The 15,652-nt window shown below is 38.2% G+C and overlaps 1 protein-coding gene across 1 annotated transcript in view; it reads left to right on the top strand.

Moving 5' to 3' along the window:
• Positions 1 to 15,652, top strand: part of ttll7 (tubulin tyrosine ligase-like family, member 7) — a 78,113-nt gene that overhangs the window by 31,033 nt on the left and 31,428 nt on the right. The window contains exons 9-13 of the mRNA XM_088005261.1: positions 266 to 360; positions 2,821 to 2,968; positions 4,759 to 4,832; positions 8,535 to 8,670; positions 14,761 to 14,847. Of these exons, the coding sequence (XP_087861387.1) occupies positions 266 to 360; positions 2,821 to 2,968; positions 4,759 to 4,832; positions 8,535 to 8,670; positions 14,761 to 14,847 (540 nt within the window). The remainder of the gene's footprint in view (positions 1 to 265; positions 361 to 2,820; positions 2,969 to 4,758; positions 4,833 to 8,534; positions 8,671 to 14,760; positions 14,848 to 15,652) is intronic.

The raw sequence follows: 15,652 nt of genomic DNA on the forward strand, positions 1-15,652 counted from the left end.
TGCCAGACAAGATTTCTGCAGGAAAAGGCCAAACCGACTTTAAAGTGTCTCTCAAAGGGAAAGAGAGAGAGAGAAAAAAACAAACATCCTCAATCTCTGTCTGTCTGCTTGCTCCATTCCTCTTTCCTTTGCTCGTTGGAAGAGATTTTTTTCTTTTCAAACAAGTCCACAGTCTGTTCCTGTAATTGCATACAATCCCTGTCTCTAGAATGTTACAGAAAGAAAGAAATGTTTTTAAATGTCCCTTTTCTTCTTTGCTTGACAGATCAATCGAGCTCCGAGCTTTGGGACTGATCAGAAGCTTGATTACGATGTGAAGAAAGGGGTGCTGCTCAATGCTCTCGAACTCCTCAACATCAGGTATTGCTTTCTGCTGCAGTCATGTATGTGGATATGCATGCAGATACATAAACATCTTGCATCAAGGGGCCCATTAAAGCTCCAGGCTTTTTTTTTTTTTTTTTTTTTACAGGGGTTCTAAATGTTTAACGATTTCAGTCATTGCTTACTTTGATGCTTGGTGGAGTTCAGAACCTTTTTTACATCTGATTTTAAAACGGTTGTGACTGTGGTAATGGTGTGAACAGTTGCACAACATAAATCATATTTGTAAATGGTTGTGTCTCAGTGATAAATGCAGGACACCCCAGCTCCTTATTGAGAAGCATTCACATTTCAACACTGAATATCAGTTTCAAAGAGTGGAAAAGAAAAAATTGTTTAAAAAAATGAACATTGTCGTACTCCTTAAGCAAAATATATAAACAACAATTTATTTTCTAGCTAAGGGAAAAGTTAGGACGCTCTTCTGCTTTTGTAAGTTTTATGCCCATTCTAAGTAGACATGTATGTAGCATAAGTTGGAATATCTTAACTTAAATCTGACCAGAAATTGATTTTTTTTTTACTTACGTCTTGTATGAAATTTCAACATTTGTTTATTTGTAATAAACAAATGTTTGTTTATCATAAATAATAAACAAATAATACCAAAAAATAATAATTTTTTGGTATTATTAAAATTTATATTAAACATCAATGTGTCCTACGCAAACACACATGCTCTGAGAAGGTTTCCTGTCAGTACTTTTGTTTTTCACAGATCTGTACATGAGCCTTTTAAAATGGGAAGAAAACCTTAATTGCACATGTCAGTGTGTGAGAGTCATGTCACTTTTTAGCTTTAAGTTTATAATCTCTGCGGCTTCTTTGTTTTTATGTTTTACTCATCTTTGTATATTTATTCAGCTTCCTGTCCTGCATTTTCTGCTTGCTTTGTCTGCCTGTTTTGCTTACGTTTTCTCTTTTTGTGGCGTACTGTACTTCTGTACACATAGTGGTTTGTGTGTAAAGTGTAGCGCGTGTGTGTATGTGTGTGTTCATAGGCATGCTTTTCTGTCCCCTGGCTACAGTGACTTTGTTCTCTGATTGATCACTGTACACAAGACCTCTAGATCTCTGCTCCCTTTGCTGCTTTCTCTCTGCATGTCCTCTTCTCGCTACCCTAAATATAGTCTCCCCCCAAGTAGTCATGCACATACAGAAACATAATGAAAACATATACGTAGGCACAGAATCGTACAGGAGCATCTCAGTAAATAAGACAATCATCAAAACATGAAATTATTCTAATAATTAAATTCACCAAGTGACGTTTATATGTCAAATAGATTCAACACACAGAATAATGTATATTTCAAGAATTTATTTCTGTTGGTTTTGAGGTAATCGCACTAATTAATAACCTAATTTATGATTTTATGACGTCTATTAACACAATATTTTAACATAAACATTTTATTGCCTATGCAGTCTCGTGGAAGACGACTAGCTTTCCACCAGACATTTTCCAAAAAGTGGATGAAGCAGGGCACAGAGGGCTGCCTCCAAGCATTATTAATGAAATGCAGAGTGGAAGAAAAAGGTATCATTCAATAAAGGTGCACAAGCAACAGGGATAACCACAGCCTCACTCTGGAATCTCTGAAATGGAAAAAAAATTAATAAATATTCCTTTCAATTGATTTAAATGCAGAGATGGTCAAATTACTTGTTGTATACTAGATGTAGCTTGTTGAAAACTCTCAGCTGTGCCAACTGTCTTTCTGGAGCTTCTGGTTGATGTTTTCCAAGTTCTCTGACAAAATTAGCTTTTATTTCAGGATTTACAACATGTATTGAAAGCAAGAACACAGGGCATACATAGCATGAAGCCCTTTTGTTCGTGGAGTGAACGAGTGTCTTGCAGAACTTTAATCTATCTCTTTTAATATACATTAGCTTTTCTCGCCCAGAGGAAGGAGTTGTTGGTGTTTGCTTGACTCTTTGGTCCGTTTACAACGCAAACTGAATCCAACTGGGATCAATTCAGACCCATTCGGGCATGGACATTGATAGACGTCATTCCCCCTCACAGCAGTCAATATTCAGTTTAAAGGGCCAGCGACTGAATTAAATACATTTTCCTCTCGAAGCTGCAGTCACCTACTTGTTCATAATATTCTGTCTGATCCTGTTCCTCCAGTTGCTGTTTAGATTTTAGCTTGATTTATTTTTTTTTTAAACATATTGTTTGAATTTTTTTGGAAGCAATATTTTTCTCGATAATAATGAGGAGTAACCTCTTATCCAGACATCAAGCGGACAAATATTCTCCAAAAAGAAAATAATGATCAAACATCTACTATGTGGGAAAAGTAAGAAAACAACAACAACAAAAAAATACAGCATAGAGGATTACTAAACAGTTGAGAGCTTTTCAGTATGAGGAGCCTAAATATATAAACATTTTATCAATTGACTTGTTTATTTGTGGTTCAGGGCCAGTGATAAGAAAAGAAACCTGGCTCAGGAGAAGGCAGAAGCTCAGAGGCGGCTTTATGGTCATGGCTTCATGAGGAAACTTTCAGCTGCTTCCACGGACTGGGAGAAACAACGTCACACGCTGGAACGGAGAAGAGAGGAACTGGTATGGCACAGACGGGATATTACACCTTCGGCTGATCTGAATGTGTGCAGATTTTTTTTTAAGCATTCTTCCAGTCATGCATTATTCCTTCTGCACTGTCCTTATTAAATGACGGTTCTCTTACTTGCTGACCACAGACCTGTGGCAAGCAGCCTCTGTGGAGGTCATAAGCTGTATAAGGTGCTGCTCATTACCTATTGTCAAAGGAAAATTACATCCCACTTTGACTTTTAGAACCTGTATGGATGTATGAAAGTAGAGTTCATGCTCTGATTGATGATAAATTATAACTTCAGTGGCGTCTGTAACCTCATTTTATCAGGCTAAGACTGCTGTAGCTTACTCTTTCTTCTACTGCGTCAAAATTCCAACTTGCCTTCATGTGACAGCAACTATTTTGGTGAAATCTGTGCATCGCAAATCCCACGCTTTTCGTATGCTTACGTGAATATATAATGCGGTTCATGTAAATGCCTGCAAATTTACTAATTGGTTAAATTAGTTGCTGGAACACCATCAGACTGGCAGTGCAATTTTAAAAGACAGATCTTCCTTTGAATGCTCTGAGAATTAAACCAGCTTGAACTTTTGGCTTCGCTAATGCCTGAGAGTCTTAAATTCTACTAGTTTATTTGTAGTGCAAAGAATTTGGAGGATTTCATCAGTCTTAATGCATTTTATATAAAAAAATTAAAGAATATGGAGAAAGTTTTACACAAAGGAGAAACAAACATGGAGAATGGAAACAGTTGTGTTTTCTGTAGCTTGAACTCATTCAAGGAGAAAAACGATGTGCCGAAATTTGAAAGTGTTTAAAAAAAAAAAAAGCAGAGATATTGCCTCATTCTGGTTAACGTGGGCAGGGAGCATCTGGAGTAAGAAAACATTTTCCACACTTTCAACCCTACGAGACACTTGCAACAGTGGACTCCTCAGTACCAACATGTTTACTGACATTTGTTTTTTTTTTAATATCCATACAGTACAGCTAGAATACAAAATGTTGCTGTTCAAAAATCGAATTGAAGGTAAAAAACAAAAAAACAGTAATATCCAGCAATGGTTTTGGTTTCATTTAGGTTTTATTTTTATTAAATCTAACCTTAGTCTCTTTGGATTTAGTACTTTACAAATAAGCATGATTAATTTAAACTGCAAGGCACAGGCAACGTACTAGTGAGCTGCAGATTTAGAAAAGGAAAAAAGGTTGTAAGAACAAACTCAGTTCCACTTATTTCTCAGCGGATGTCAAAAGAGTCAAAGTTTTCTGAGACGTGAGCACTGTTTAATTATTTTTCCTTTAAAATAGCGGAATCAGGGGAGCTTTTCTAATCTAGATGGGGAAAAGTGGCAGCCGCTAGTGCTTTAATGCCTCCCACCCTCTTTGATTAGCCTTTTGATAGCCACAGCTGTAATCAGTGGGAATAAGGAGCGAAGGAGCAGAGGCGCTCTTTCAAAAAGGGCACCACCTCATCTATGAGTGCTGTTTTGGCTGAAGAGAGAGCTCAGGTTGAGGTCTGCTGAAGGCTCATATCACTCAGCATTTAATGATACTGCGGCGCTAGTGGCAAAGTGGTCCCCACCTCTCCGCTTTTTGTCAATTTGACAAGCTTAGACTCACAATTACACATTTATAACATGCTAATGAGAGAGGGGAAGGGAGAACATATTATTAATTTATGGCAGTGACGTCTTTCATCCCTTTCCCTGTATTTTGCAAGGCTTCATTGTTTTTTTTTTTTTGTTGTTTTTTTTCTGTTACTGAGTGAAATGTTTTCCTTTGTTTCTAGAAAGAACAACTTGCACAGGTTCGCAGGCAGGTTTCCAGGGAAGAACACGAAAATCAACATCTGGGGAATTACAGGTAAAGATGAGGCAAACAGCTGGGGAGATCGGGCTCTCCCTTCAGGAGCTCCACCCACTGTTTTTTGTGCCAGCTTGCTCGCATTTACGAGGTAATCTGCACAATGCCAAACTCTTGGTAAAATAAATGTTGCTGCTGACAGAATGAAAAAAAGAACACCTATTGTTTCTGAGATTGCAGGAAACCAGAATAAACACAAGTTAAAATCAGAGAAAGGCAGAAAAGCAAAGGAAGGGAGGCTCAAATTGCTTCTCCTCTTGCCAAATTCTTACCCTTTGACGCATCTTAGAAACACAGATTAGCAGGTAAACTTTGCTTGCTTGCTGCGAGCCATCTCATCCCTGCCCAACAATCCCTTCTTTTTCTCCCCCCTTCACCTCAGAACCCCCAGCTGGGTCTCTGGAAGACACAGAGCGTATCGATTTTCTAACCTCACAGATGGAGCAGATTCACCCTACAGCATGACTTAGCAAGTTAAAATTTACCACTTGGCCCATGTAAGCCATTCGCTCCTCTTTACTCCTCATTTTATGCTTCATTTTCCACACAGCACTTCAGCAACAACAGAATTTTATTTAGTTTTTTATCATTTTTCTCCCAATTTCTTACACAAAAACAGACACACTCACCCGTCTTTCCGTCTCCAAAAGTCGAAGTAACTTCCTGACCGAGTCTTGGTCAGAACGCTCCTCCAGGCCTGCATGAAGTGCTGCCACCTCTTTCCTTTTCCTCGACAGGCTGCCAGACAGTCAATCAGGCAGGCTGGAGCACCCCTAATAAAGACCTCTTAGCATTCAAATGGTGCCCCAGCGCGGCGCTGAACTCTGATTAACACACTGCTCCTCATTAGATGAGTTTGAGTAATGAACTCACTTACATTCGGCTATTAGATAAGATCTGTTTCAGGTACGGAGCCCGTTACATCTGAGGAAGACCCAGCTGCTTGTTGCTAGCTCACTACCTTGTTAAGCAGCAGGAGTCATGAGACTTTAAAGGTGCCGTTAAGCGGAAAACAAAGAAAGATTTTCTTACCGTCTCAAATAAAGGAGTAGTTGTAGTTCTTCATTTCACTTAAGTGAGATCACACAGAGAGGAATCTAATCATCAACTCAATCAAGACATACGTATGTTCAGCTTTAAAAACAGCCCCAGGTGTTTACATGGCCTGCTGAAGAAGTGACCATGAGCTTTTCGGTTAAATGAGGCTCTTTAACTATTGACAAGTTCTAGTGTCTGTTATTCCTATTGATATATATATATATATATATATATATATATATATATATATATATATATATATATATATATATATATATGTGATGAGACCTTTTGATATTTTGTCGAGTGTGTCTTAGAAAAGAAGTAATAGAATTAGGTCCATACACCTCTAAAGTAATATAACTGAAAGAAGTCCCTCACAAAAGGATTAATATGCCTTGAACTTTTTCATACTTCATCATGTCACAACTACAAACTGCAACGTCTCTTTTATGCAACAGATTAACTCAAAGTACTGCATTATTGTGCAGTGGAAGGGAAAAGATACAAGGTTTTCTATATATTTTTTTACAAATAAAAATCTGTGACCTGTGCCGACTAGCTTATGAAACCAGCCTTCGCTGCAGTTGTACCCGTAAGTCTTTTGCTACGTCTCTACCAATTTTATGCATGTACATACTGAAGTTTTGTCTAGTTTTATTTGCAAAACAGCTTAGTCAGATTGAACGAACACCATCTGTGAACAGAAATATTCAACACCTGTGAAAATTTGTTGTTGTTTTTTTGCTTTGACTAGACCATTCTAAAACCTCAGTGGTTTAATCTAAATCCTCCCATTGTGTTTCTGTCTTTGTGTTTTGTGTCTCTGCTTGGTCGAAGGTGAACCTCTAGCTAAAGTCCCTTGCAGCCTTTATCAGGTTTTTTTTCCACAGCACCTGCCTGTATCTCCATCTGTCTTTGCCTTAACTCTGACCAGCTTCCTGGTCTCACCATCCACAGTGGGCATGGCATTTTTTAGGTACAGTGCTTGTTTTCAGCTACACAGAGTATTTTTGATGTAACTGAGCCAAAAAAAATTGGCATTTAGAGCCATCTGACAAGATCTGCTGTTTGCTGTGGTGCCTACGTCACTTGTGACAAACTGCTTTCTTTCAACACTAGCTTTCTTTCCTTAAAGAAAGGCCAGATTTATAAATAATGCCAATAATGGTTGCCTTATTGACAGATTATTTGACCTGTGCTCTGGATTTCTGCAGCTCCTCCAGAGATAGAAACTGTTTCATGACTTAACAATGAGGCTTGGATTTGCTGTATATAGTTTAATGTTACAGAGAGCACATCAGTCTGTTATTTGAGGTTCTATGTGACACAACACAAAAAATATGCAATGGGTATTATTTCTTTTGCAAGGCACTGTAGTTAGAAACATTTCACATTCAACTGTACTAAGAAAGGAGCTTAGTTAGTTGGCTCATATCAGGACCCAGAACTTAGCAGTTGCTTTATTTGAGTCGCAGTAACGTGGAATTGGGTCATCTTCTCAACAATATGGAAATGAGGCACCCAGAACAGCTACACAGCATAAAATTATTAATTGCACATGGGGAGCAGTTAAAGTTTTAATGCTGAAACAGTTAACCTTTACTTGGCATTTTACTTGCACTAAAATCTACTACTCACACGCTGAGACGTAAAAGCATCTCATAAGTACTTCGTTACCTATCAGTTCTCAGATATAAAAAAAAAAAGTACATGATTTAGTTTTCCAAGAATGTTTTCTGCTTTAGACATTACCATCATGTCTGAATCGGGAAGGCCATCTCACGGAGTGGGATTTGGCTCCTGATAGGGCTCTGCAGATGTCAGAACATTCGCCTGCTTTTTGAACTTAAAGTACCCGATGCTTATTTTGCTTAAAAAGCAGACATTGTTTTGATTTGATGGACAACGTGATGACAAGGCCGGGTTTGGAGATGTAGTTTCAGGATAACCCGGCAGAGGTTTACAAATTGTTCTAGTCCCTTTAGATCCATCATAAACACTGGGGTTAGTTTAGTCTTTAGGGTGAAATTTTTAAAGGGTGAAAACAGACGCATTAGTGCATATTGCAAAAAAAAAAAAAAAACTGTGAAGTGTACTTCTGGGTGCAGAAAGCAGCTGCATGAAAGCAGCGCTCCGTGTGAAAAGACTGATTAAATGAGAGTTTGGCGGTTTCTTGACTCAAGGTTGCCAGTAAAGCCTGTCTTTTTGTAATTTGTCTCTGCTTTCTTCTTCTCATTTTAATTTTGTTTTTCTTTCTCTTAGCATGCTGTAATCCTTTTCTATACCTATATTTTATGATCGGCTTACTGCATCCTCTTGTCTTAAATTTTTTCTAAATTTTTCTCAAATATTTAGCTGTTCTCTCAGTATCTGTAATTTTTTTTTTTTTTACATTTTTTACTGTACTAAACCCTTGCTGCGAATTCTATCACTCGTCCTTTAACCTCACATGCCTCCTTTGCTTAACCCCACTCTGTCTCTCTATGTGTCCTTTCTCCTCTTTACCCTTTATCGCCCGACTCTCATTTCAACTGTCTCCCCTCAATGATAACCCTTTTCCGTTACCTTCTATTTTCCATCTATTCTTTTTATTTTATTTATTTTTTTTGCTCCTTTCTCACTCTCCTTGCCCCTCTCTCTCCCTGTCTCTGTGGCCTGCAGACGTATTTACCCCCCAGACGACAAGCTGCTGTTGGAAAAGTATGAAAGCCTGCTCTCGGCCGCCTTTCAGACCTTCCTCGCCGGGCGAGCTGCCTCACTTCAAAAGGAAATGAATAATCCTCTGAAACGAATGAAGGCACGTACATCAGTGGCAGACTGTCACGGACACACACACACACACACAAACACATGCTGTAAAAACCTGCAGAGATCCACACCTGAACACACACACTCGCATAGCATTCAGGCATCTGTGGGCAGGAAGCAAAGGAACACACACGCACATTTCTATTAAGATTCTGCCCACAGAGACGATTAGGGATGTGCAAATAATGTGGAGTATGTTGCAGTCCATGGTTTTTGTTGGGAAGTTTGACAATATGTAGGAAGGCAGAGCACAACATGTGCTTACTGTCATTCAGACTGTCTCTTCACAAATATTTATTGTATAGGGCATGATGTTTTTAAAAAGGAAAATCAAATCCCACAGAACAATGTTATGTTTGTTTCTTTCTTCACTTCGACACTCTTCACTCTCCCGTCGGTCCTCTTTCTGGATCTTTTGCTTTTCTTATGTCTTTCTGACAGCATCAGTTCTGAGTGAGTAACAGTTGCTTCCCACATGTGTTTTATTTGATTTTTTTTGCTGTATGCTAAAGAGTAAGACATTGAACGTTATAAGGACACATTTAACATGTTGAAATAAAAGTCCTATAACGTGCTCTCAGAATTTGATCATTTCGCAGGGTTAGGAAGTAATGTTTTCTTGCGCCAGAGGCTCATCTGTGTTTTCGAGTAATGCTGCGTTAGCTCTGCTGTGAAGTTGAAGTTATGACGATAAACAGAGCGTTGAAACCGACTGAGAGCTTTATAATTTTTTGCAAATTATAAAATAGAATATGAAAGAGAGTGAAGCAGGACAAAATGACAAGCAGCTGAAACAAATAGTAGTTTTTTTTTTTGTTTTTTTTTTTCATTTTTCTGATCTGTAAAAACAACCTTTTAAAAAACTTTACAAGAGACTTTAACAGCAGTTTTCTGTCATGGTTATGTGTTCAAGAATAGTAAAACAAAGAAGCTGAAAACTGAAGTGGGGAGTACTGGGCAGACAAATAAAAGTACATTTAGAAGGCAGATACTTAAACTTAGGATTTTTAGGAAATGTATTGATACAATAAATTATTTTCACATCACCTATAAGGACATGTTGCAATTTTCATAGGAGTTACTCTCACTGTTTCTGACCTTTTGCCATTTTCTTCTCTAAAGACTATTGTGTGTGTGTGCGTGTGTGTGTGTGTTTTCTAAGAATGGTGTCACTGCAGAGGAACTTCATAAAGATATGAATCAAAGTTCAGGCTGAGTCGAAAAAGAACACATTTTTAATTTGGCCAGCACAGAGACAGGGATTTTGTTCAAAGCCAGAAGGAAGAGAGAGTCGCTCTGCAGCTTGCTATCTGCCACCACAATCATGTCTAACAACTGAACTGTCCTCATTAAGGGACACAGTGTGAAATACTAATCTGGGCTATTTATCAGAAAGAAGGAAGGTTCCTGAAGTTCAGCCTGATAATGATCGGCCCAAACGTAGTGCATTTCATGCTGATGCAGATACACCTCCTTACATCGTGTGTCGCCTGCTTTCACTTTGTTTTCCATACATCACATTTAATAACAAATGTTAACATATGTGATTTTATTACCATATAATCAGAAGACCAAAGGTTGCTTTGCAACATAATCACTTCTGGAAAGCACCGTTTCTCTGAAATAGTGTGAGAACTGCAGCTTACACCATAGCTGAAGTGTTCTAAAAAAAAAAAAAAAAAAAAAGCACATAAACTCATTGGGTTTTGTGCTTTTCGGTTATGGAAAAGTATGGAGAAAGACGAAAATGTTTGGAAAAGTTAGTTCTGTTTCCAGACTCCTTTATATTACTAATTACAATGCAGACGAGCAGATCTTTTGTCATATAGATTATATTTGACAGATGCTCACTTGAGTGCACCTTTTGGTAGCATAAAGCCCTGGTGCTGTTTGTGAGAAGGCAATTTGACCTTTATTAGTGTAAGAGAGACCATTAGTGCTTTAGATGGTGTTATAAGTTATTTGGTAACTGTGGTTCATTGGGATCCCTAACACTTCCAAACCCTTTCCAGACTCATAGGAAATCACTTGTTTATAATCTTCCTAAATTTCTTCATTTACTGGCATGATATGTTGCATTTAGACTGTTGTCAGTTTCTGGTTTTTTTTATTACTATTATTTTTAAGGTTAGCTAATCTCCTTAACTGTCATTGATCTTTAATTTCACCAGTCACCTTGGTGTGACTGATGAAATTAATACATATATATTAATACACATATATATAAGCAAATATATGTATATAAAGTTTATTTATTTTTTTATTGTTGTTTTCCCTAAAAAAAAGTAATCACTGGCTCTGTCTAGGGTCGTTCTTTCATTGCGAGCAAACAATCGATATTTCTGTCTGACAGTTTTTGGACCCACAACACTTTTGTTTGCTGGCTTTGCGAGCTTCTCACGGCCACGGATTGAAAAAAAGTCACGGACTGTCACACTATCAAAGAACACAGAGTCTGTGTTGTATTCCTAGAAATAAAAAAAAACCCATTGATTGACTGCAGAGCACCCTCTTGCTTTCAGCTTGCTGTGCCAGAGACGTTTCAGCAATGAGTTGCACTGTTTTCCACAGAGTTTGCATCACCCTTCTCCACACTTCCATTACAGTTAGGTTGAAAGGTATGCATCAGATTGTTAGCTCTGTTGTTGGCTATGTATCTTTTCCACCCCTCAGATGATGTCTTTCTATTCCTTCACTTTTAGGAATAATGAAAATGAGAAACAGGATGTTGTCAAAGCAGCCTGTGGTTTTCTGTCAGAAACGTAAAAAAAAAAAAAAAAAAAAAGCACGTACGCACACAGTCTTAGCAAACGTGAATCAAACGTTTCCAAATAGGCAAGTACAGCAAATGCAGCAGCTAAGCATTGATCTTAAAGCAGCTCATTTTGGCCAATTTTTTTTAAACTAAAGATAAAGCTGATGTGAAAGTAGGTTTTATTGTACAATGAATATTCACTCTAAATTTAAATGGATTTTCTTTTCAATGTTGTTGCTCTCACAAACAACTGGAGCACGATGACGCTGTTTGCAGTTCAGGGTTACTTGAATTTAAAAAGAAAAGCAAGGCAAGTTAATTTGTGTTGCACATTTCAGTAACAATACAATTCAAAGTGTTTTACATGAAGACAACAAAAAGTGAGTATGTTATAGTGTTGTATGTTGTAGAAAAGAATGAAAAGAAACGTTTGAGTACAGACATGAATGTATTTTTTGTTTCTTAGATAAAAAATAAAGTAAATGAAGGGAACTAGGAATCTAAAAGAAACACATTGATATAAACACTATGCATGATGAAGGTTAAAAAAAGCATACATATGAGGTGATCAGCATTAGTATTACACATCCCTGCTGCCTTTATGGACAACCCTTAATTTGCATACATTTTCTGCTTGATATTAGGATTTAAGATTGTTGTTTATTTGTGTTGTTTAGCATTAATCTCAGCACCTCTAGTCATCCTGCATCCTGCCCCTCAGCTGTTGCTCCTTTAGTTATTGCTCCAGTATTTCATTCTCCCAGTGCTGCAGCAGGACTTCTTGTTGCTTCCTCCATATTGTCCTCCTGTGGTTCTATTATTCTCCTGATTCTCTTGATGGTCTTCTTTTGGTTTTCAATTTTCATGGGATTTTGCCAACCTCATTCCTGAGCTTTTGCCCTGTACCGCAGAAAAATATGGAAGAATGTTAAAAGCAAACATCACTTCATGATTTATAAATATTATGAGTTGATGTTACATTTTTACTTTATAAAGAATTCTTAATATGTGCAGTCAGACAAATTCAGACAAAAGGCAAAAGGCGTGAAATAGATATATTTGTATAAGTGATTACAAGATATAAGTTATTTCCAATAGAAAAATTATAAATAGCTAAAATTAAGAGAAAACAAATAAATTTTACTTCATGTGTAATTTCTGCATACATGTCAAGTTGGGTTTTCTCCTGTGCTGTAAAAACATGTCAAAACATTGGTGTAATCCACTTGCTGGTATTTAACAAGGTAATGGGCCTCCAGTGATTTTTAAACCACAGTGGGTGGGGAAAGCTTTCTCCTCATAAAAGCTTATTGAGTTGGCAGCAGATTTTTATTGCCTGTAATTTGTAAATAATTCCACAAAGCAAGGCAAAGTAACATTTTCCCTTTAATAATTACTACATTGTAAAAAAGTTAAAAGTTTAGTTCCTGGCTTTTCAAGGCTGCTTAAAAAACCATTTAGTGCTGCAAAGCTACAGGAGGCGGCCTCATTTTTAGAATGGGTTCCCACAAATTGTTAGTTTATTACGTTTTATTACATTAGAGGGAGTCTGTTGGGGTGATTTACTGTTGGCAGGCGTCAGTAGTGCAGATCATACTATGCAATCTGAAAATGTCAGTACAGATAACATGGTTCAAACCTAGCTTAAATAAAATGATAATCCTGGACCTGGACCTGTTTTGAAAAATTACAACTTCTATTTGAGATTATTTTATTTTGAGGAAAAACATTAGAAGAAAGTGTTTTTAAATCAGCTTCAGCTATTTCTCTAGACAAGTGTTTCCTTATTTTAGTTGTCAAGGGACACCGCCCTGCATGTTTTAGATGTTTATCTGCTTTGACACACTTGATGGAGACAACAAAAGCCTGTTAATTGGCCATCAATTTGAAATCAGCTATGCTGGAGCTGGGAAACATCTAAAACATGCTGGGCAGTGTGGCTTCAGGACCATGGTTGAAAAACGTGGCTCTAGACAAAATGTATAGAAAGTTTTTGTTCAATTTCTCTTTAATTTTTTAGTGTGATCGGTTAATTAGAATCACTGGCATGTAGTCTATGGTTTTCTGTTTCACTGGTATTACTATAATGTGACATGAGGGTCAGTTATTTTAGCTACTGGACACGTGGGAGGAACCAAACATATCCTGTTTGGTTCACAGTAAGAAGAATAAGACAGATTAAAAAAAATTCTCCAAATTGCATTAGAACAAAGAGTGCCAACCTGAGTTTACCAATTTTCAATAGCAACCTTAAGACAGTATCTACATGCCAGCCAGTTATTTAGGAACACCACCGCCACAAAAAAAGCTCTCTTTTTTACTATTAAAAATATAAATATGTAGTTTGCTAAATTCTTCTGGGGCTTTAACTTGTGATGTGTATTAGTCAAATAAGGCTAAATAAAGCAGGAGGACTCAAGACTTTCCTGCTCACAGATCACTCTGTTTATATACTCTAACTGTGGAAGGCTAGGAGACGACAAATAATAGTTTAGTGGCAAAAAGTTGTTTTGTCAGGAGGGCTATCAATGTCTGCGCTACCAGTGATTGTGCTGGATTTTATTCCTTGTTAACTGCATCCAAATGTTTTTTTGTTATTATTTTTACTTCATGATTATGCTACTTTACATATATTATTGTAAGTTTCAGTTTACTTAATTCAATATTTTTTTATGTAGTGCCAATTTGCAACAAACATTTTCTCAAGGCACTCTACAGAAAAAGTCAATTCAGTCCAAACATATAGAAACATTGTAAGTCACAGACAGATTGAAAGTCAATCCACATATGAAACATATGACATTTAAGCCATCTGTGTCCAGAATGGCATGTCCCACCATCCAAGCTTTCACACACTCACAAGTATTAATTCTACCAGAATGAATCCAGTGAGCCAGCAGCCAGCTGACAATCACATTGGATTTGAGCAGCAAGTGGGAGCCTGTTATTTCCCTGCCTTAGACAACATTAATAATCTTTGCCTGCATTTCAACAGCTGCCAACTGGACCAGGCTTGTGCATGCTGGCGAAGGCCATGAAGCACCTCTTTTTACTAATTCTCTCTCAATGAGCTCAGCTCAGCAAAGAATCTCAGGCCAGTGTATCTTTTCCAATCTCCCCCAGACAAGGCGCCTCTACAAAAGTGTGAAGTTTAGGTTTCTCTTTACTTTTACATTAATTGAAGAATTTGACAATCCGGAGACGTATCAAATTATAATTATTACTCCGTAAGTGTATCCAAAAGATTAAACTGTTGTGACTAATGATTTCTTTTTATGTGTTTAACTGATCTAAACTGAGTTGCCTGTATGTATTAACGTGCAGGAAGAAGATATACTGGATCTCCTGGAACGATGTGAGCTGGATGACGAGAAGCTGACGGGCAAATCCTCCAGGCAACGAGGCCCAAAGGTGGGTGAAAGGGAGAGAGGTTGGGAGACACTGAGCACCGAGTGCATAGGGTCCAGATGCCTCATGGGACCTTCAAAAAAGGCGAGTGCCAGAGAGAAAGGGATGGAGGTAGTCAGATGCCTGGAGCTAACACTCTGAGAAAGCACATCGGACGTGATTCAGAAAAATAAAGGTGGTGGTGAGGATTGGAGGGGATGGGGGTTGTGGCTGTCTAGCAGCTTTGGAAAGAAAGAAAGGAATCAGAAAGAGGCCCAAAGAAGGGACCCAACTCCCTAAGGGGACAGCTGTCAGCCTGTTTCACCTACGCTCCCCCACTTGCACCCCCTTGCTATCCTTCTCTCTGTCTATCATTCTCTTCTTTTTCCTCTCTGTCACATCCACCTGTAAGCCCCTTCAATTTCCCGCGACAGCACATTACTCCCTCCATCAACTTGCTCCACTCTCCTCCGTTCACCTCTCCATCCCTCTCTCTTTTGGGTGCGTGTACATCATCCCTCATTCGAGGGCTAAATTGACTGGAACACTTGAGGAGTGTGTTAGGGACCAGACGTTGAAGTTCAGCCGTTACGTTTGTGAGGCCCGAGCCAGAATGAGAACTTGTTCAGACACAATCACTGTTGTCCAAATTAATTTCGGGCCCGTCAGCTTCGATGTTGCAGAACGTATGGAGAGAGACATCGGTAACAGGGGGGAAGTAAAGTGCTGTGACGGATAGATTCCCTCTCGAGGGTGAGTTGCTTACAAGCCATCTGGTGGAGCTGAACCAAGCAGAATGTGAAAGCGCGATGAGTGGAGTTAGACAGGA

The sequence above is a fragment of the Poecilia mexicana genome, unplaced genomic scaffold, assembly GCF_051168715.1.
Source record: "Poecilia mexicana isolate PSO_F unplaced genomic scaffold, ASM5116871v1 scaffold_4, whole genome shotgun sequence".
NCBI lineage: Eukaryota > Metazoa > Chordata > Actinopteri > Cyprinodontiformes > Poeciliidae > Poecilia > Poecilia mexicana.